Genomic DNA, 23,758 nt, shown 5'->3' with positions numbered 1-23,758 from the left:
ACCTTGCTTTATTACTGTCATAGCACTTATCATAATTCAAAGTTATAGGTTGTGTTTGTTTGTAATTTCCAGGGAGGCAAGGATCTTGGGCAAGTTGTTCATATGTTTAACCTTAGCATTTGCTAGGTGCTAGATAAATACATGGATAAATTGAGGTTAGAATCAAATACTATGGGCATACAAAGGAAGGTCACTTATTCTAATTTGTGGGGTCAGCAAAAAAAATAATAATTCATGTCTTGAGACATAAGAATGAGTCAAGTGAAGAGGGAGCCAGCTGAAAGAAACAACATGTGCAGAGGAACAAAAGCAAAAAAATTGGAACTTTTAGGCAATGGAGCATAGAGCTTGAGAAGGATGGCCTGGGGCAGAGGTGGTGAAGACATGTGTTGGGGAGAAGGCAGGAGCTAGGAGGAAGTTAGGCATTTATTGGAGAGGTAAAAGGAGCACATTGTCAAAAGCACTGAGTCTCCTGTTGAGGATTTGAACTATTTTTCAAGAAGGCAAAAGTTCACTGAAAGGTTCTGATCAAGAAGGGATCTAGCAAATGCCATTTGAGGAAGATCGTTCCTGCTCCAGCAGGAGAATGGATTGGGGTGACAGAGGGTGAGGGGTGGTCTCAGCTAAAGGCTGGAAAATCACTTACTACAGTGAAGAATCTCCTTCTCTGGAAGTCCATAAATGTAGTCTTTCTGGGCTGCTTTAGTCAATGGAATAGTAGTGGAACCTGCCTTACGGGGTTGCTATATTTTACTTTTAATAAGATGTAAAAGAATTAATGTGTGTGAATCAGTGAAGACGGAGAGAATTCAAAGCCTCCTAAAAGAGTTTATCAAACTTCCCCTTTACACTAATTTAAAAGATGCAATGTTTTTAATTGCTCACAAACTCACAAATATGGTCTCCAAAATTATTAATAAATGAGATACTCAAAGCAATAACACTGAATCTATCCAGAAGACACTTATACCACAAAAGCAACTCTGTGATATGCAGCCTAGAGCCAGAAAGGGAATGTGGATCTGCTGAAGTAGACCATGCAACACACACACACACACACACACACACACACACACACACACAGCCTGTCTCCTTAGATGTTTACTCATATGGGAGGCCAAAATATTCCTTCTAGTCTGGTTCACTGTTTTCCATGTGACAGCAAAAAAAAAAAAAAAAAAAAAAAAAAAAAAAAATTCTTTCTCAAATGACTCATTTACTGGAATTTTCAAATCATACTATGAAGGGTTTGCTTATTTTGCCTAAAAGATCTGCTCTGGTTTTCATTATGAATCATTCATTTAACAAGCAGTTACTGAAATGCTCACTATGTGCCTCTGACTGTGCTGAATATGAAAGATGAATAAGACGTGCTTTCTGCCTTCAAGACAACTAAAGTAGTATGTGCAAATCACTATGGTAGATGAACTCACTTTATGTTTATAGATGCAACATGAACGAATATGGGCATTAGACTAGGGACTCAAGAATCAAAGATAGGATAGACCATAGTTTAAAACACAAGTACAGGAAGTTCCCATTGTGGCTTAGCAAGTTAAGAACCCAGCACAGTGTCCTTGAGGAAGCAGCTTTTACCCATGGCCTTGCTCAGTAGGTTAAGGATCTGACCTTACTGCAAGCTGCGTCATAGGTCGCAGATGCGGCTTGGATCCAGTGTTGCTGTGCCTGTGGTATAGGCCTCAGCTGCTTCTCTGATTCGACCCCTAGCACAGGAACTACCATATGCCTCAGCAGCCTTTAAAAGAAAAGAAAGAAGAAACACACACATACAAGTGATGGAGTCCTGCAGACCTGGGTTTGGTTCTGTGACATTCACTTAGTAGTCTCATTACTCAACCTCTTTCACACACAGTTACCTCATCTGTAAACATTAATAAGGACCCACTTTGTTGGATTAAATGAATGAGATGATGTATGCAAAGCACAAGAGTAGATACACAGTACCGCTCAGATGATTAGGCAGTAGTAATTAGAAATATAGTTTATGATTCCTTCCTTACATGATTATAAGAAGGAACTGGTGAGAGGGTACTAGAACAAGGATATTTATTATTCAATAAATGAAGGTGCATATACGCCAAATGCCTCAATATCCAACAGAAACCTGCAGCCTTAGTCACTGCCCATCACCACCTAAAATTCCAGAAACTAATACAACCATCAGCAATAAAAGAGAACGGTCTGATCCAGCAATGCCACATGATGTGAGTCAGCTTTCTGGACATGTAGACATATGCTTTTGACAATAAGCTTCTCTTCCAGGCACCAAATCCCTATCTGGCTGAGCAGACCTCTGACGGGAACCAAGTAAAGAACCCTTAGGGTATTCCCTAGCCATCACATGGAGACCCCAAAACATCTGTCTCCAACTTCATTGCTGTAAGATATATCTGCTTTTAAATCATTTCCCTACCAAGCCTGCTCCAATAACCAACTTCTCCACTAGAAAGGAGACCTCACTTTACATGGCAGTGATCACACCCAGAGATGCTTGATGCCATTTGTTGAATTCATTGGATGAAAATAAAAAAGAAAGTAATAGCTGTCATTGTTTGTATGTCTCTATGCATTTGTGGAAAGCAGTAAATCTAAAGGAAAAGAACTAGTTTTCACCCTTCCCCTTTATCCCTGCAACAAAGTTTTTGCAAATGTGTTCTTTCTCAAATCATACATTAGCAAGAGAAGCTCTGCAAAAAAGGATTTCACATCCATTCCAATTGCTCCTGTAAAAATGTTATTGCTTATTGCCTGTGCTTCAAATGATTTACCGTATAATACATTTAAGGACAATAAGACACAAAGAAATGCTCCAAGGACAATTTTGAACTTGTTTGAAGAAAAGTGTGGCAAACTGACCATTGTAGCAGCAACAATCAGAGATGGGAGGCTGAGCTGAAGCTAATACCAGGTTGCCCAGCAGGCCCAGGGGCACAAACACGTCACAACGGCTATGATCAAACTCCAAACTGCAATTTCTGCAGTGCAGTTACTCAGAGGTATTTGATCCAAGATATATAATATTCTAACCCATGAATGCCAAAATCACAAATCATCACCACCTCCTTCCAAAGCCATCTGTCATTAGTTTTGAAACGGAAAGCACTCACTACAATTGGAATAGTGAGAAAACAAAACAAAGCAGAAGACCAAACAAACACACACACACATACACACACACACAAATCCCTTCCCATTCCACCTTCCACAGAAGGAACTCTGAAATCAAAATAAAATGGGACTAGAGGTAGATATGCAAGGATGGGATCATCTGCCAAATTCTAGGCAAACCTGGACATGAGAAAGATTCCCTTCTGTCCTAAATATATTTTGACCATTCCAAAAACTATCTGTTCCCAGATAACAATAAGCAATCCATGAAGTAGGACAAAGCCTTCATTTTCTACAATGGGATTACAGATTTTATAAAATGAACCTACGGGTAATCTCTTACAGTGATCTGAATTTATATTCCAGTCTCTATAACCAACAATCACACCCTTTTCTGGGGGCAAACATTGGTATGGAGAAGGTTTCTGGCTCATAACATATGGAAATGATGTAAGGGGGAGAAAAAAACTGGGCAGTCAGAATTCAAATATCCAATGCCAGTGCCTAAAAGTAGCTGTGGGTGTGGCTCGTCCTGACCATACTAGACCAGACCTGCATTGAGGGCATAGCAAAGTGGTCTCTGATTTCCTTAGGATCTCAGGCCCTGGTGCTTGCATGGAGGAAGGAAGAGATGTTATCTATAAGTTGTTATTTTAAAATAGCTAACAGAACGGAATACCTCAAGTTGGGTTTTTCCAAATAAATTCATTGGTGGTACATATTGAGAACCTTTTACAACCAAATAATCTATGCCACTTCCAAACATGTTTCAGTTTTCAGAAGAAAGCTTTGAGGTATTAACTCTATACCAGGTTTCTTCAGAGGATCGTGACCATATTTATATCACCATGTAATGACATACTATTACCATATATGTTTATAAGAATTTTATCAACTTAGTAGTTGATGTTTGGGGATGTCCCTTGCTTTCTGCATCCTTTTATTCATTCTTTCTTTCTTTTACTGGTTCCTTTATCCATTCAGCCAACCCAGATTTTTTTTTTTTTTTTTTTGTCTTTTTGCCTTTTTCTTGAGCCACTTCTGCGGCATATGGAGGTTTCCAGGCTGGGGTCCAATCGGAGATGTAGCCACCAGCCTACACCAGAGCCACAGCAATGCGGGATCCGAGCCGCGTCTGCTACCCACACCACAGTTCACGGCAACACCGGATCCTTAACCTACTGAGCGAGGCCAGGGATCAAACCCACAACCTCAAGGTTCCTAGTCGGATTCATTAACCACTGCGCCACAATGGGAACTCCTAGCCAACCCAGATTAAGTGTTAGGTACTAAGGTTATAACAACAAATAAGACAAAATCTCTGCTATCAAAAATGTTATAGGTTCTCCGAAAGAAAAGAACAGGGATAGGAAAGCAGAACTAGAAGAAACTTTCCAAAGCAAATGCTTCCATCCTTCCCAGCTCTTTCTCCTTCAACATCCCCCAGGGCCCACCTTCTCACAAAAATTCCCCAAAGGTACAGAGGGAACCATAGCCAAAATTATGTCCTGTAGATGAAGTTCAACATTTTTCCACTACTTCTAGCACTTTACATGTGTGTTGAGATCCAGTTCTAACAGAGGTCATCAGACAAGACTTCCGGCCAGGTGGGATTCAGTTAATTCATAAGCAATTTGAAAAATTGGAAAAGAGGACAATATATTCTGTGGTAACAGGCTGAATAAAGAACAAAGTATTTTTCTAACTAGAAAGAAATACATTATAAACACTTAGGCAGTTTTGGTCTAATTTAGGTCAAAGAAGACTGCAATCTAAAGAACTATAGTGCTTAGATTAGCTATGATTCATACAATAATTATCGGAACAGACCTAAGCCATTTAACCAAGGCTCAGAGAATCAGCTGGCTGATAACACGGTGGCGATACCACGATGGACACTGATTCACTCACTCACTCATTCATTCGTTCATTTAACCAACATTTGTTGACTACCAACCAGAGGGCAGACACTGTAATAATAAAGCCAAGAGTTATTGGAGCACTATCTATACACCAGATGCTGTGCTAAACACTCTCAGTATAATGTTCCCTGGGATCCTAGAGGCCACTGAAACACTAGCGAGGTAACCCTCAAGAGATGAAACTGAGATTGCAACATAGGCAGGCAGCAGACTGCAGGGAAAAATGGTAATGACCCAGCCCAGCCCTCATGGGGTTCTCAGTCTAGACATGGGCCCCAGAGTAAATCAACAACTTATTGACTCATTCTCTGCTGGAGGTGTATACACAGGCTCTGGAACCCCAGCAGAGAGTTTATTTATGGACAAGCATCACTTGATTACTTGCATTCTCCACCAACACACTCCCTTCATTTACTCCCCCTTTCCTCGTTCTGAGAAGAAAATCAAATTGAAAAAATCTAACATTTTCTTTCTAACCGGTAGGATTCTTTTTCCCTCTCCCTCGATATCTGTTGAGGTAACTACACCTGGCTTAAAATAACTGTTTCCAGAACCTATCCTGTATCAGGATTATTTGACAAGTGCAAGTTCAAATACATCATCAAGTGGGCTGGCCAGCTCCAGGAGGGAGCAGGCAGAGGAACTCCTGCCAACCTTTTTCTCAACAAAGGCCCAGGGTTACCCAGTCTTTCTGTGTCTCAAGAGATGAAAAATATCTAGATTTTTCTCTCCATATTATAATAAAGGATATTAATTCAGGTGCTTTGAAAATAAAGAGCAAATAAAGCATATTTCTCAGGCTGATCTTAGCCTATAGATTCCAGGTTATAATTTCTGTTTGAAAGATAATGAAGTTTGGTTTCTGCCTTTGAGGAGCTCACAATATAGTGATAAGATAAAATGGAAGAGAAATAAAGAAAAGGAACAGTAGTCATGGTTCACAAAGCGAAATTACACTTTCAGCTGAGAGCCAGCCAAGGGCAGCCGATGCAATATTTGTGCTGGCCTTAAAGGAAGTGAGCAATTTTACAGGCATTACGGGAAAGAAAGGGCGTATGAAGCACAGGGAAGGGCGCGCATTAAGCTGCACGGGTAGGAAAGTGCAGCCTGCATAACAGCAAAGAGGAAGGGGGCTGTTTGATTTTCTTGTGGGTGTGACTTAAATGGTGAGGTGGACTGGATTTTGTAGGACTGTGGAATTCATTACGATACTTTATGCTGCAGGGTGTAGTTCCCAGAGACACCACTACACAAGATGTTAGGCATCCTCAGTAAAGTAAATAAAATAAAGTTTGGCAGTCCAAAATGTGGGGAAAGGCTATATACCATGTCAATCTCCAGATGTTTCTCTAAACAGATTCACAAATTAGATACTCTGAGAACTAACACCTGCATCCAGTTACGACACCCGTTTAGCTATGTTAATCCAGCTTACTGTTTGATCATGGAACTTTTTTTTCTTAGAACACGTATTTTTGCCCTAAAAAGAAGATAAAAAAAAAAATTCAGTCCCTGTTACTGGATGCCACAGGAAAGCCATTTAGACCTTCAAGCAATGGAGTGGTTATGGTGCCTTTGAGGTGTTTTAAGAGGAGAGAAAAAAAAGGGGGAGACTGGATACAGAAAATCATCTAGGAGGTGATCACAGTGGTTCATAGTAACAATAATGGTTTCCTATTATGTCACACTCCTTGTGTGCCAGACACATCTTGAGCTGCTGTTGATACTGTACAGATCGTAATGAGAACCAGAATTAGGGTAAAAGCAAGTCAGTATCCAGTTTTCCAGAAATGATGGATCTGCCAGTATCCACCACCCTGCCTCCTATCCTCTCAGCTTCCTCTATATTTTTTCTCTTTTTTCCCCTATTACTGGTGCATGTGCCCTGTAATTCCAATCTGAAAGAAAACAAACATTTGACATTTGAATGCTGACATTAAACCATTTGTACGATAACTGAGATTCATTCCCCTCTTTATTGCTCTCTGCCCTGTCTTTAAGATACGTCTTAAGCTAGATGAATAGGAAAAACAGGTCCTTAAGGGTGCCAAATCCTACTTTGCTCCTTTTCTCCTCCTGGGTTCCCACACAGAAGGATCAATTTCAACTTTTGGTTAATAAGTGAACAAGTGCTTGATCTCTTTCCCCACCTCCTCCTGCTACAAGACTCCTCTATTATGGCTAGAATACTACGCAAAGACTAGAAGCCAAAACAGGCTCAGGTTTCCCACAAGCTCTCTCTAAATGACTGGATCTTTAAAGCCCAGGCCTACAGATCCAAATGTCCATATGCCTGAGTGGTGAATATCAGGACTTCCTTGCCTGATGCAGGGGGCAAAAATGAGCCTGGAAGAGGCTCGAAGCTGCTAGGCAAATGCCACCATGTCTGTGTCTGCAGAACCTTGAGACAAGTGCAAGCATGGGCATGAAAATGGCCCAGGCCACCCTGAGAGGTTGGTTCCTCCATCAGTCAGCCACTCGAAGTAGGAGAGTACCTGCCTGTCTCACTTAATTACTGTGATACTGCCATTTAGGGAAGGAAAACCCAGTGAATGTCAGACGCAGCCAGTCGCATCTGCAGATCCTCTTCTGTGGAGGAGAAAAATATGGGAAAGAATGGAAACTAAGGAACAGAAATTCTCTCTTCTTAGGGCTGAGGCTAAAACATAATCTGGGAACAAAAGCATTCCTTTTCCCCCAAAGGATATTATGTGGGGAAAGCTGGACAAACCTTCTATCCAAAGTTCTTTCTCCATTCCACTGTGATATCAGATTCCATCATCAATGATGTATCCACGATGGCCTTTCACACTGTTCTCTGACTAGGCTCTCTTTCAATATAAATAGCCCTGAAAGGGGTTACCTACACAGAACCCAGTTCCTTGATGAGAATTGGTTTTGCTTAGGTCTCCACAGAAATCAAGGGTATTGGGAATAAGCAAGCATGCTGAGGAAAAAAAAAAAAAAAAAAAAAGGAGGAAGAGAAAAAGCAAGTGGAAGAGCCCCAAGGACAATTGTGTCACCTTTATAATTACATACCTGCTTGAACATTGATATGAAAATAACTATCATGTTCTCCAATGATTTCAAGGATGACTCGGGTAAAGTCCTGGATGTTAGCAATGCTCTATCCCCCGGTTTTTCAGTAAAAATGCCACATTTTTCAGAAATATGGGAATTTATGCAAGAGGATTACATATATGAATATATAATAAATAACATTAACTTGGTTATAGAATCCTAACATATCCCTAAGCATAACAATTACATATTACATAGGTGTATACTGTATATGCTACAGATATTACATAAGTATATATTGTCTACTTATATATGGATAATTATACATAGCATATATAATTAGTATGCCTAAGAGATATGGTAGGGGTCTAGCACCATGTTAATTTAATCTACCTCATTAATTTAACACGATTGGAAGAAGAGTGGAGGATTCATCTGAGCTAAAATGATTTCTGAGGTTGATTAATTTCTAGGAATACCTTCTAAGAGGGAAGAAAATAACCAGATTTATGATCCCCTTTGCCCCTTTATTTTTAGAATAATTCAAAATAGAAATTATGGCACAAATTGGGGTGAAAATGTAAAGCAATTACTTTCAGTTCTGTGACCTTAATTATTTCCAGCGGAACAGAAGCCCTTTCAGGGAAATGTGTGTTTAGAATTTTTTTCACAGTGTGTAGAAGTGCTTGATGCTCTGACAAGGTCACTTAAATATGGGAGTTCAATGATGCAGCCCCTCTCAGGGAAGAGGAAGATGAGGCTACACTGCAGTGGCTTAGGAAAAACATGACAATGTAACAAGTCTATAGACCTGCATGCTGGGAAGAGAAGTAATTTATTTTCCCTGTATTCTCTTTGCAGGATACCACACAGAGAGTCAAATGCATGTCCAGGCATGCATAAGGCAAGAGAATAGAAATTAATTTGCTTCCCCCATAGAAATTGCAGTTACCACGCATGCTAAGCTGCCATGCTTATCTTTGGAAGTTCATCCTCGAAAGCTGAATACAATTTCTGCTGTTTGGCTTTTTTATGAAGTAGGATATCATTTGCTTAAAAATGGAGGGCTCATTTTATCAAGTATTATGTTCTTCAGAATATTAGCTCTGCTAGTATTTAATCAAACGAATTTTTTAAAAGTTGGCACTGCTGACTTCTAATCACCTCTCTGAAAGGGATTTTTTCAGCCACTTTCACCCTCTGTCCATCTCAGATTTCACTCCCCTGCAGCATTCAGAACTGCAGCACAGCAGGCGACGTGATTTAAGGGCAGGACCATGGAAAGGGATACCTACTGTCTTTTTTTTAAAAAGTCATGGACATGTACTTCTATCCAACTTTGTTTGGGGGGAAGCATTTCTTTAATCTATGCTCTACTATGTGATACAGTCACATTTTAAAACATGAGGGCAGATTAACTTTGTCCTCAGAATCCACCATTTCTTTTCACAAAACTGAAAACTTTGGTGAGGGCTGCAAAGTCACAGTGTTCTTGGGTGCTTAGGTTTATGCCAGCAACTTCATGGTAAGTAAGGAGAAAATTCTCACAGAGACCCTCACCTCCTGCTCCCCCATCCCCTCTCCAACACCACCACCACCAGCTCTTCTTGCTGTAGGTCTGCTCTAAAAGAGTCTGCGACACCGCCCCTTCAACACACGAGATTGCTGCTTTCCTACAAGGGAGGTGATTGACAGCAGGGAAACACCCAGCTAAGTGGGCTGGTTTTTCAAAAGGGATAAAAGGAAAGTCAGAGGTCTATATGAAATGGGGTCTGTGGTTGAGGTCAGAGGAAGATGGGGACAGGGTTCAGTAAAACTGGTGACCAGTGTGAAAAGGGAAGGACTTTGAAGGAGAATGTTGAAAGGACTGTGTAAGCAGGAAATAACTGTAGGAAGAAAGAAAGACTCTAATATTATAACCTTGATATTATAACACCAATAAAGAATTTGTCTGGCATGGCTGTTTTAAAGAGGTTTAGGATTATTAAAATAGTTCTAAAAATCCAAATAGGTATTACCCTAGAGCAAGGTTTCTCAGTCTCGGCACTATTAACATTTGAGGCTGGACGATTGTTGCAAGGGTGAGTTCTGTGTGTTGTGGATTGGTTAGCAGCACCCTAAGCCTCTACCCACTAAATGCCAGCAGAAGCCCCCACCCTGAGTCTATAATGACAAAAACGTCTCCAGACATTGCCAAATATTCTGGGGGGCAGGGAGGGAGGGGAGAGGTAAAAAAATCACCCCTGACTGAAAACTACTGGTTTTTAACCTTGGCTGCATAATGATACAGTAAACTACCAAAATGCAAAAGCAGGCCCATTTCTTAAGATTGCTATTTAATTGGACTCTGGTATGGCTCATTCACTGACATGTGTCTTACGTTCCTGAGATGATGCTGTTCAGTCTAATAAGTCTATTCATCAGTTTAGGAAACCATCAATAACCACCCACTACATGCCCAGGACTGCCTTAGATGATGAGAGTACAAAGATGAATGAGGCATCATCCTTAGCCTATAGAGGCTTAGGATCTAGTGAAGATGTGGACACACAGTGGATACTCTTCCAAGATGTACTTAATTTCCCTAAAGGTCAATGTGTGGCATGCTATGGCAGCACAGAGGAAGAGCTGGTAGCCTGATGGCACAATGCTGCAGATATCACTACATTTCCACCAAAACTGCTAAGTGTCAGAAGCAACAATATTAAGGAAGTAAAGCATCTGGAACTCAAACACATGGCAGTTTCACAACTGTATGCACGTACGCACATGGGTACACCAGTACACACACACATGCACACACATCAGAAACGCACACGCGTATTGGAATGGTCATGGCAGTCTGTGGGACCTGCTCTCAGTGCCTCCCCCAACCTCCCTTGGCACTCGCTCTTCTCACCCCTGTCAAGGGCTTCCTAATAGGAGCTTTCTCTGGCCACAGGGCCATGCTCTGCCTGTATACAGAGCAGGCTGAAAGTGCCTGAAGCTACTGCCCCTGGAGCAGCCACCGACCAGTAACAAACAAGAGTTGTCCCATCCAAGCTAGTACCTGGCTGTGGTATTATATCCCAACTCCCATCCTATGCTGCCTCCCAAGGGAATTCTGTGAGAATGAGGCCCACTGGAGCTCATCCTTGTGCTCTGGGTTAGACACATTCTTGTCTATATCTTATTTTTCCATTCCACTAAAAACTCCTGTATCAACGACTTGAACTCAAATCTGATCTTGGGGTTTGCTTCTGGGAGAACCCAGCTAAAGATACTGTATTATTCAAATAAGCTGGAGACTTAAAAGACATGTCCATCAAGAGAAGCATGACTAAATAAATGGTGGCACATCCATGCAATTAAATACTGTGCATCAGAAAAAGTAAACCAACTATAGCTTCCTACCACTACTTGAATGAATCTCACCAGACTTGTGACCAAAAGTAGTTAGAAGCAAAATAATCCATATTTTAAGACTTCTACATTCATATAAAGTTTAGTATCAGGCAACACTTGTTCATAGTACTAAAAGGCATGATGGTGGTTGCCTTTGGGAAGAAGGATGGGTAGATAGAGACCGGGACATGGATTTCATCATCCATCATGTTACATGAGTGTGCTCACTTTGTGATAATTTTCTTATTTTTACCCTTTTTCTGAACATATATATAATTCTATTCAATTGAAAGTTTTAAAAAATCTCAGAGTTCCCTTCATGGCTTAGCAATAATGAACCCGACTAGTATCCATGAGAAGGCGGGTTCAATCCCTGGCTTCGCTCAGCCGGCTAAGGATCTGGTGTTGCTGAGAGCTGTGGTGTAGGCTGAAGATGCGGCTCAGATCCCACATTGCTGTGGTAAAGCTCCAATTCAACCCCTAGCCTAGGAACCTCCATATGCTGCAGGTACAGCTTTGAAAAAACCAAAGTTTTGTAAAAATCTCATCATAGGGCATGAAAGAAAAGCAGTAGATTATGCAATGGAGATTAGGATTTGGAGGAGAGTCGAAAGAGATGTGTAGTTACATTAGCTCACATCAAAGAGGGTCGCTTACCAAAGATTTGGCAGGCACTTTGAGCCTTCCGGCTAAAAAATCAGTAAATTAAGTAAAAGCAGGCCCTGAGCCTGCTCCCTGAATCAGGGTTGAAGGAAATTGGCATCTAATTTCCACTCACTGCTATTTCTCTGTGCCTTGCCTCCACATTCTTCATTCTTAGTCTAGGAGTAGATTGTTCCTTTCAGAGCGTCCTGGAGTGCTGAAAATTTCAGCCATAACATACAGAATCTAGGTAGAGAAACCAGCAAAGTACACCATGTAGCCTTAGAAGCGTTAGCTATGCTAACTTTGAAGAGGGGTCTTTTCAAAAGTCCTAACACCCTAAAAAAAAGCAACATTCTTTCAATAGCTTTTCTAGAACAGGCACTTTCTTTGTGCACCTGAGGTACTAACTAAGCATATTTCCTGAGTGAGGCAGCACCTTGGACTTCTAGATGGCACTTTGCCCCAGCAGCTCGGCTCGATCGTTGATAAATAACTGTGGAAATGCTTCAGCAATCGTGTTCCTAATCGGTGGGTAAATTAATTACAGATAACCAAGGATTCATTTTTATTCTTTGCTATCTTCCTGCTGCATGATGTTTGTGAAAGATTCTGTTGCCTCAGCCAAAGGATTTTGATTTCTTCACCTCTTGACCTCTAATGAGGTCTTTCAAGGGAAATGCCAATTTCTGTCTTCTCATCTCTGTCTTTATCCCAATCCATCAAATTAGTTCCCAAATTTTAGTAATGGCGTGGTTGTAAAATCAGAGCCATGTTGCAGCTGGTAGCTTTTGTAATCTTCATTAGTATTTATGGATGTGAACCCAGGCAATGGCAGTTATAAGCCCATTACTGAGAGCCTGTTAAGAGCCACATTATTGTCTTTGAATTGGACTTCTGTCTGAGAGGGAAAAAAATAAAGGATTGATTTAATTTTCTCCTGTCATTGACCCTGTGATACTTGTAAGGCATAGACGTGCCTCGTCTCTATGCAGTGGGCGCTTAGGAGGGCCGGTCACCTTGGTACTAAATTTCTCAAATAAATCCATCTGAATCTGGAGTCAGAACTAATTGGATAATGAGCTAAACTGAGGAGGCCTTCTCCTGACTCGAGGCCAGATCATGATCCTGCTGAAAAATGGGGACATGGTTTTGAGGCAGTGAAGGAGATTTTGGATAAGGTGCTAAGTCTTTGCGGAAAAAGGAAAAACAAATACAAACAAAAACAAAAACAAAAAAACTCTGCCATCTTTCTCGTTCTCTTCCCCTCTGATTAGATTGGGTTTTTTATGCTGTTACAACAAAGGTGAAGTGATTTATTTTTCCATTTTGAATGATGCTTGCTCCCTTGGGGAGCTTCAACTTGAGAAATAGGAAACTCCCCAGGGCTTCCTCCCTCTACAGGACTGTACACTCACCTCCAGAGACCCATGCTTCTGGTTCACTGGGGTTGAACTATTTCCTGGTGAGTCATTTGACTTAGAGGCAACTCTAAGTGCATCAGGAAGGTGACAGGATCAATACCCGAGGGCTTCACGCTGCTCTGTCACTTGAAGTTGCCCCAGCAGCACCTGAGAAATAGCTTGGTTTTTCTACGTGCCTCCTCACTCCCCAGGTCAGTCTTGTTTGGATTAAGCGTTTAGGCACAGGATTGTTGTCCCTTGTGGGATATTTGACAGACGTGGCTTACCTTTTGCTTCTACGTTCCTCTTTGGTTCTTTTTCCTTCTGGTCCAGATGCAGTACCATTTATCCCAAACCACAGGTCAGGGCACACTTCTGCTGACAATGGATTTTTGCTTAAAATTTGCAATGTATTCATTTGAAGTACTTTAATATGTTTTCGGGATTCAAATAGTTTAGACAATAGACCTGACTTTGCTACATACTTAACAAGACAGGTTTAGTAAGAGGAAAATATATATTAAAAAACAAAACTTTATCAAAGGACTATTGGTTTGTTCACCACCCACTTACCAAGCACTTTTGATAATACTGTCAGCAGTATCATTTTCCTAATTTATTTACTTTGCAAGCTGTTCTGTCTGACCTGACTCAATTATTATTTACACTTTATATTTTTATCAAAATAACACATGTACCTAATTTTTATGTGACTGTGACAAGCTTCTAAGAGCAATAATCTCTTGTCACTGTTTCCCAGGCCAGGTCCTTTCAATTATTCACTTTGATTCTTTTGATAACATCCTCTATTTTCTCTTTCTTTCTAAAACATCTATTGATTGAATGTTGAAATTCCACAGAATATTCTCAAATTTGTTTTATTTTCTACTTTCCTTCTCAGCATTATTGTCAAACTTTGAGAGTTCTCTCAAATTTAACTTTCAATTATTACAATGAATTTCTATTTCTACTTTCCTTTCCAAAAGTGTATTCTTTTCTTTGAATGTCCCCTTTCAGGACTAGACCATACCTATCTCACAGAGGCAGCGTCTTTTCTTATCTCTCTCGGCTCACTGTTTTAAAGATTTGTCTTTTGTCCCCTGCAGTCTCTATTCACTCCAAGTTTCTTTTTCTGGTTGTTTCGGTCTTCCTCAGTCAGGTTGGAATTTCACTCAAATGTATGGTGATCTTTGATTAATGTATTTTTTATTATATTTTGAATACTTAAGACAATCATACACTTCCTAATGAAAAAAAATTATAAAAGAATTCAGTAAAAACTTCCTTCCCATCTTTGCCATGCATCACTTTACTTCCTGTCTCTTGTCATTGGTAACCACCGCCCTTGGGCATCCTTCCAGAGATCCTTTATGTATATAAGAAAAAAAAAAAAGAATAGATTCCTCTATTTTCCCTATTTACATAAAAGACAGCATATTAAATGTTAAATTATTATACTTTGTTTTACAGATAACCATGTGACTTTTCAGATTTTTTCCTATAGCTCCAAAATATGTGCAGTGTAGAATACTTCATTTTGATAGCTGTACATAGTATTCCATAACTTCATGTATGGATTTTTTTTTATGGATATCTCATACAACCCCCACTGGTTTTTTTCCATTTATTCATTAATCAGCGTCAAACTGTTCTAATGAACATAACATTATAATAGGTATTAATATCTGATAATGCTAGTGTTTTCTCATTGCTCTTTTTTTTCCTGTTTATTTTTTTGGCTGTACCCATGGCATGCAGAAGTTCCTGGGCCAGGAACTGAACCTGAGCCACAGCAGTGACAACAATGAATCTTTAACTGCTAAGCCACCAGAGAACTCCTCCTGTTTACTCTTTTTTTGGGGGGGGGGGGGGCTGCATCTGCAGCATGTGGAAGTTCCAAGCTAGGGTCTTATAGCTGCCAGCCTACGCCACAACATCAGATCAAACCCATGTCTGCAGCCTACACCATAGCTCACAGGAATGTCAAATCCTTAACCCACTGAGCAGTGCCAGGAATTGAATCTGCCTCCTCATGGATATTGGTTGATCATAACCACTGATCCACAATAGGAACTCCTCCTCCTGTTTATTCTTGATGAATTATTTAACTTGTTTAATTTTTTTAAGTTAGCATTTTTACCAAAATTTATATATTATTACTATCATCATTATTATGATTAAAATCAACCAAAGAAGAATCAAATACCAACCAAGAGCATGGTGTCTTATTATTTATTCTAGCACTCTTTTGTGTCTTTCATTAGTGTTCATAGAGGTTTTTCACTTATTTTGTTAAATTTATCCTGAGGAGTTTTCTTTATTGTTCTTGATACCATTTAAGTGGAGTGTTTTCTTTCTAATTTGTATCAACTATTTTCAAACATATCTTAGCAGATCTCTTAGCAATTCATTATATCAACAGAAGCAGTTGATCATAACTATATTCCCAGTCCCCAAATGTGATAGTCAGGAGAAATAAACCTTGCAGCATTAGTCCCTTAGAATGACAAGATTAACCACTACATCTTTCCTGCATTTGGAATAGTATAACCTCAAATGTTAAATTTTAAATATTTTATAATCAAATATTAAATTATACAAAGATTATATTTAATGCAATTTATGAAGCACAACAATAAAATAAAAGTCCATGAAAAACACTCTATCCAAACAAGAATGGGCTATATCAAGTTCTTATCTATCTCTGTGCTTTTCCCTATCCTATTCCTGTGCATACCACAGCCCATCCCATACAGGCTACCCTGACATTTGTCATTATCATTCATTTGTTTTTAAAAACTTTATCACTTCTGGAAGTTCCTGTAGTGGCTCAGCAGGTAATGAATCTGATTGAATCTAATGAATCTCCATGAGGATGCAGGTTCAATTCCTGACCTCATTCAGTAGGTTAAGGATCTGGTGTTTCCATGAGCTGTGGTGTAGGTTTTGGACACAGCTCAGATCCCATATTGCTGTGGCTGTGGTGTAGGTGGCAGCTGTAGCTCTAAGTTGACCCTTAGCCTGGGAACGTCCATAGGATGCAGGTGTTGCCCTAAAAGAGCAAAAAATAAAAAACAAATCATAAAAGTTTATCACTTCTGTATATATCCCCAAATGTTTAGTTTTGTTTATCTTAGAACTTTATAAAAGTGGAATCATATTGTTTTTTTCACACTTTATTGTCTCTAAAATACTTTTGTTCTTTCCTACATCTATTATTAATCTCACAACAGTATAATATTGTTAATAACACATAAAATAATTTTTTTTGTCTTTTTAGAGCCGCACCCATGGCATAGGGAAGTTCCCAGGCCAGGGGTCGAATTGGAGCTGCAGTTGCCAGGCTATTGCCACAGCCACAGCAATGCAGGATCCAATCCACAGCTGCAACCTACACCACAGCTCACAGCAACACCAGATCCTTAATCCATTGAGCAAGGCCAGGGATAGAACCCACGTCCTCATAGATACTAGTCAGTTCATTACTGTTGAGCCACAACGGGAACTCCCACAAAATAATTTTTGGTTGCTTTTGGAAACTGGAGTTGACCCCAGTTTTGGGGTTTTTTACTTATAAATGGTACTACTAATATTCATCTACATATTTTTGGTACATATGTGTAGAATTTCTCTAGGGATACACACGTAAGAATGTGATTTCTAGGTCATAGGTATGTAAGTATTTAATTTTAATATCAAATTGTGTGTTCCAAACTGCTGTGTATAAGTTTCTCTGGCTCAATTTCAGGAATGTGAATTTTTAATGGGATGCATCATATAGTATATATTTTAGGGCCATAAAATCTCTAGTGCAAAACAATCAAAAAAGCAGCCTTACATAATATGTTAGTGAATGAATAAGGCTGTATTCCAATAAAGCTTTACTGACAAAATAGGTAACCAGCAGAATTTGGCCCATGGACCATAAACTCTTGCTTTTATATCATTACTGAAACTTCATATTTTATACTTTTTAATAGAAAACTTTAAATATTAACAAATATTTTAGCTATAAACAAGAAAAACAAACAAACAAACAAAAACCAGAAAAAGAGAGTGGGAGATAAAGCAAACGTGACACAATGTTAACAATCAGTAAATTCTGGGTGATTCCAATGCTATCATGTATTATACCTTTCTTTCATCATTTCTGTAGGCTTGAAATTTTTCAACATAAAAGGTACAAAGGAGAAAAAAACTGATGAAAGTCTAACTATAATGTGCCCTGCTGTTAAAATAGCCTCATGAAAATTAGTGGCAATATTATGTAAAAGCCAGAGTTAAAATCTTCTTTAGGATCTTTAAAAAATGTATTCATGATCTGCATTTTCAAACAACCAATAAAAAATGGGAATTGAAATATTACTACCAAATTTTCTTCAGTAGGAATCAATATCAGAATTATGTTACATCAAGCTAAGTTTGTTTATTCTAATGCTTAGAAAAGATGCATTAAAAATTTGAGGAATTCCTCTCAAATGTTACATGTAAGTCAAATATTTACTGTTCTAAATCATTTTACAAGTGTTAAAAATAGAGATGTGTTATTCATTTTGTTATTCTCAACTAAGCCCCCAGTCTCTTTCGCTATTCAGTGGATGCTATTAGATGATTTCTAGAAAAGATTTGTAAAAGGAATGTTTTACATCTTTAGTATTTATATTATTAGCTCACATGCCAACAATCTTACCAATAACCCTCTCCAGCTCAGAACACAGAAAACAGTTTTATCACCTGTCAAACATATTATTTTTAAGAAGCTTTACAATCAAGAATAGCTGTGAAAATAATGAAATAGTTAAAGTTTTAAAACATATTTATTTTACAAATCAGTTGATGATCTAATAACATCAACTGAACATTGGTGGAAATTGTGTAGTTGAGAGTAAAAAAAATGAATAACTCATTTTCTTATACTTGACAGAAAATATGTTAGCATATACAACATTTTATTTATTTGTGACATGGGAAAGGAGTCTCTAATATTTTTAATTAAAATTTTCTAAGCATAGGCTAAATAAATTTAGTTTTACATGACATAAGAATTCTGATATTGATTCCTACTCCTGTAAATATAGCAATAATGTTTCAACTCCTATGTTCATTTGTTCTAAAAGATATTAAAGCATAGTCTGAAGTTGTAGAAGTTGCAAAAAATCATACTGCTGTGGCAAGAGATCAAGAGAAACAACAAATAATACAGAGAGTTGAATTATCTTACCATTTAATATCTGGCAAATGTTAGAAACCGGTAGAAAATGATCTATTTAGTATTTTTACACTGATTTATAATTTGTATTTATATTATAATTTGCTGATTAGGAAACAGAGTCAGAAAGGTTAATTTGCCTGAGGACATACAACTATTAGAACAGAGATGAGGATCACACATAGTCCATCTAAATGCAAAAATCATATACACACCCATTACTTCATCCTGTCACACTATGACCTTGAACCTATAACTTGAGTACAGAGACACGCAGACATACATGATGAGTTGGGAAGCTAAATGAATGGCAGAAAGCTAAGTGAATTTTAGGAAAGTCAACTGCAGGTAAGATAACAAGAACACTACAAGAAAATAAATCATAATAAGTGAAGAATAAATGTGGCATACTGAACTACATTTTCTAGCAGACTTTTTATGTGGTATGACACGTTACTGGAAACACCCAACTTGATGCTTTAGAGGCATCTATCCACCCCATAGACAAGAGCAAAATGGTAAAATGGGAGGTTTTCTTTTACCAAGAACCCAGGCAACTTGGAGGGACCCTTTTCCTCCATAAAATAACCAAACACAAGAAGATTAAGATGTTTCCCACTGGCTGGAACAACAGGAGCCCCAGAGAAAGTAGAATAAAGTTCAGGGAGGAGGCAACAGACAGCAAACACCTGCAGAGTAAGAGACTGCAGTATCCTTGAAATCCCACTTTCTCATCTGTGGCTGCAACTGGGCACTTCGGCTAAAGCCACATTTCCTGGCCACTCTTTAAGTTGGGTGTGACCCTGTAACTAATGTGTAATCAATGAATGTGAATAAAAACATACGCCACTTTCAGGTTTACACTTTCAGGAAGTGGGTGCTCCTGCTTCACATTCTTTCTCTTTCCATGGGATGGACACTGATGGGGGGAAGTCCTAGGAATTGGTATAGCTTCAGGATGGAAGGAATCTGGGTTCATGAATCAATGTATGGAGAAGAGATAACCGCTGACCAAGACCTTGGCCTGCTGCAGGAGAGAGAAATAAACTTCCATTATGTTTGAGCCCTTAAACAATTTGGAGTCTATTTACCAACATAGGCAAGCCTACACTGACTAATAGAGCTTGTCTGTGCAACATGGAGACATCAACCACATTCTTCTTCTATGTCTAAGAAAAGAATAAAGATTGGCAGTGTGGAATAGGAGGCACGGAGTAGACCAGAGAAGGTGGCATACAAACCAGTGATGAGAATGGCAGATGTTGGAAAGGGAGACATGATGAGCAGCAGCTGGAAGGGAGGGACCAGACACACTTTCAGAGTTGCTGCTCTTAGGCAGTGGCTCTAAGAAAGGGGCAGGGTTATAAATGAGGAGTTTGGGATTAACATACACACTACCATACATAAAATAGATAACCAACAAGGACCTACCGAATAGCACAGGGAACTCTACTCAATATTTTGTAATAACATATAAGGGAAAAGAATCTGACAAAGAATATATCATATATATATGTATATGTGTGTGTATGTGTATATATATGTATATATGTGTGTATGTGTGTGTGTGTGTGTGTGTATGAGTCACTATTGCTGTACACCCAAGACACAACATTATAAATCAACTATATTTCAATTTAAAAAAGAAAGGGACATGGTTGAGGTCTATAGATTCTGTCTAGTTAGGAACAAACTTTAAAGCGTGGTTACTTAGCTTCTACATATACCCGCAGAATACTCATGTTGTGTGTGTTTATGTGAATAGAAGCATACAATATATAGACCTATCCATACACGTAGTCAGAGTGAATATACTCCAAAACCTGAAAATTCTACAGTTGAAGGATTATGGGTGAGTTGTCTTTATTTTCCCCTTCTGACTATCTAAACTATTTAAAAGAAGCATACCATCCATTTATAAGGAAAATTTTTTCCTTGACTTTGAAGGAGAAAAATTCCTTCTAATTATAGGTGTTCATGAAAATATTTCATTTCTGTGCATAAATAGATAATATGGACAAGATATGAAGTTTTGTCCAATTCTTATTGTGGAATATTTCAAGAAATGAACATTTATATACCACGTAGAATATCACTACATGTTCACTGGTTCCCATTACACAATCAGCTCCTTTGAAGGCAGACACTGTATTGTACTCATGATTATCGCTGGCACTTGGCACACAGGAGGCACTCAGGAATGTTAAGTGAATGAATTTATGAATGCTTGAGCACTCCAGTCGCTTTTAATATGCAAATTCAATGGTAATTGATGAATTATCTCAGTCTTGGAATCCTTGTTCCTTGTTATTTCACTTTTGCCAAGTGTATGATATAAAGTCATTAACTGATCACACTTAAGACACCTAAACAGTGTTCTTTTTTTTTCTTCTTTTACTTTACATGTCACAGCTCCATTCATCACAAATAAAGGTGCAGATAGCGTTGTCAAGTTTGACACTTTTGGAGATGGAATGGGACAATACAACGTGTTCAATTTCCAGTATGTGGGTGGCAAGTATTCCTACTTGAAGGTTGGTCATTGGGCAGAAACCCTATCACTAGATGTCAACTCTATCCACTGGTCCCGGAACTCAATCCCCACTTCCCAGTGCAGTGACCCCTGCGCACCCAATGAAATGAAGAACATGCAGCCAGGGGATGTCTGCTGCTGGATCTGCATCCCCTGTGAGCCCTATGAATACCTGGCTGACGAGTTTACCTGTATGGACTGCGGCCTTGGGCAGTGGCCCAATGCAGACCTCTCTGGCTGCTTTGACCTTCCTGAGGACTACATCAGGTGGGAGGATGCCTGGGCCATTGGTCCGGTCACCATTGCCTGCCTGGGTTTTATGTGCACATGCATGGTTGTGACTGTTTTTATCAAGCACAACAACACACCCTTGGTCAAAGCATCGGGCCGGGAGCTCTGCTATATCTTGTTGTTTGGGGTTGGCCTATCATATTGCATGACATTCTTCTTCATTTCCAAGCCATCACCAGTCATCTGTGCATTGCGCCGACTAGGCCTGGGGACCTCCTTCGCTGTCTGTTACTCAGCCCTGCTGACCAAGACAAACTGCATCGCCCGCATCTTTGACGGGGTCAAGAATGGCGCTCAGAGGCCCAAATTCATCAGCCCGAGTTCTCAGGTTTTCATCTGCCTGGGTCTGATACTGGTGCAAATTGTGGTCGTGTCTGTGTGGCTCATCCTGGAGGCTCCAGGCACCAGGCGATACACCCTTCCAGAAAAGCGGGAAACAGTCATTTTAAAATGCAATGTCAAAGATTCCAGCATGTTGATCTCACTTACCTACGATGTGGTCCTGGTGATCTTATGCACTGTGTATGCCTTCAAAACGCGGAAGTGCCCAGAAAATTTCAACGAAGCCAAGTTCATTGGTTTTACTATGTACACCACATGCATCATCTGGTTGGCCTTCCTCCCTATATTTTATGTGACATCAAGTGACTACAGAGTAAGTCTTGGAATGGTTTCTTCTTTTCCTTGTTCTTGTATTCTGCTAATGTTTTGTTACATACAATTTAAAATAGACTCCTTTTATTTTATCTCAGTAATTACTTAGCTAAATTATAAATGCCATGATGCACTGCCGTATTGTATAAGGAAATTAATTCAGTATGTTTTAAAAGCATTAAATTAGGGCCTATTATGTGAAAACCAATGTGCTAGACAGAGAGGAAGATAAATGGAAGTGGCTTGGTCATCCAATTTATAATCTAGTGAGAGAAAAGTATAATATACATACACACCCTTAAAACTTTTAATTAAATCTAGAAAGTGAATGACAAGAGAATAGGACTTAAACCGTGAAGAACCTAATGAGAATACTTCAAATTAGACATGAGAGGACCCAACTACTACAGATTGGCCTGTAAATTAAAGCAGACTTGCAACATTAAGCCTGGATCAGTTTAAAGATTTAAAATTTTTCACTCAAGTTTCAAATAAGCATCATTATTTCTCTAAAACAGGTTAAAATACACTATTTGTTATATTTTTGCTACAACTTTAGTTCCTATAAACACATCTGACACATACATGTAATCCTTGAATTAGTTAAAAATTTTACTGTATTTATCCAGGTAACCTAATTAAGTTATTCATTACTCATAGTCTTCAATATTTAGTTCAGATTTTTATACTTCAATATAATCACCATCACTTCTGAAAGAAACGCTTCATCATTCCATTCTAATTTCTCAAATTGCTGAAACCACCCATCAGTTGCTCTTGTGTTTATAATTCTGATTTTATTCTAATGAGTCACTCTAAGAATTTTTTCCTCTTAAGACAATTGGTTTTTATTCTCTATATTTCTTAAGTCATCATAAAATTTTCTAGCGGTACTATGGTTTCCTTGTTACACCATGATTTTACAAAACAAAGTGCCTCTGTAGGTTTAGTGCCCAAACCTTCTGTTTATCAGCTATTCCTACATTACCAAAATCTTGAATATTGCAGCTGAAAGATAATAAAAAGCTATGCAAAGCAAAGAATCAAGAAACCAGCAAAGTCTAATGAGTCTAGTCTATAAATTGTTCACAACCACATGACTGAAACCCATAGCCTACATTAAAAGAGAAGCAATGAAAATAAAATATATACATTAATGTTGGGCTAAAGGTCAGGCTTTCTAAGACTACCTATAAAAAATTTTTGAAAATCTGTCAAAAGAGAAAAGATCAGAACTAAATCAGCAAAATCAAAGTTCAGATTCTATGCACCACAGCAGAGTCTGTACCTTTAAAATGTAGGGAATAAAATGGATAAATACAGTTGGTGTTTTGGGTTTTTTTTGTCTTTTTGCCACTTCTTGGGCCGCTCCCACAGCCTATAGAGGTTCCCAGGCTAGGGGTCGAATCGGAGCTGTAGCTGCCAGCCTACGCCAGAGCCACAGCAACGCGGGATCGGAGCTGCGTCTGCAACCTACACCACAGCTCACGGCAATGCCGGATCCTTAACCCACTGGGCAAGGGCAGGGATCGAACCCGCAACCTCATGGTTCCTAGTCGGATTCATTAAC

At 39.0% G+C, this 23,758-nt stretch overlaps 1 protein-coding gene across 3 annotated transcripts in view; it reads left to right on the top strand.

Moving 5' to 3' along the window:
* GRM3 (glutamate metabotropic receptor 3) overlaps nt 1–23,758 on the top strand; it is a 241,751-nt gene that overhangs the window by 193,174 nt on the left and 24,819 nt on the right. For all 3 annotated transcript variants that reach the window (XM_021063473.2, XM_021063475.2, XM_021063472.2), the window contains one exon: nt 21,123–22,189. In XM_021063473.2, coding sequence (XP_020919132.1) covers nt 21,123–22,189 — 1,067 coding nt within the window. The remainder of the gene's footprint in view (nt 1–21,122; nt 22,190–23,758) is intronic.

This window comes from Sus scrofa, chromosome 9, assembly GCF_054392235.1.
Source record: "Sus scrofa isolate SSC_HxYL_T2T_F1_AM1 chromosome 9, Sscrofa_HxYL_maternal_Yorkshire_Landrace_v2.0, whole genome shotgun sequence".
Classification (NCBI taxonomy): domain Eukaryota; kingdom Metazoa; phylum Chordata; class Mammalia; order Artiodactyla; family Suidae; genus Sus; species Sus scrofa.
The sequence above is the reverse complement of the archived record's forward strand: the minus strand, read 5'-3'. Positions and strand labels throughout refer to the sequence as shown.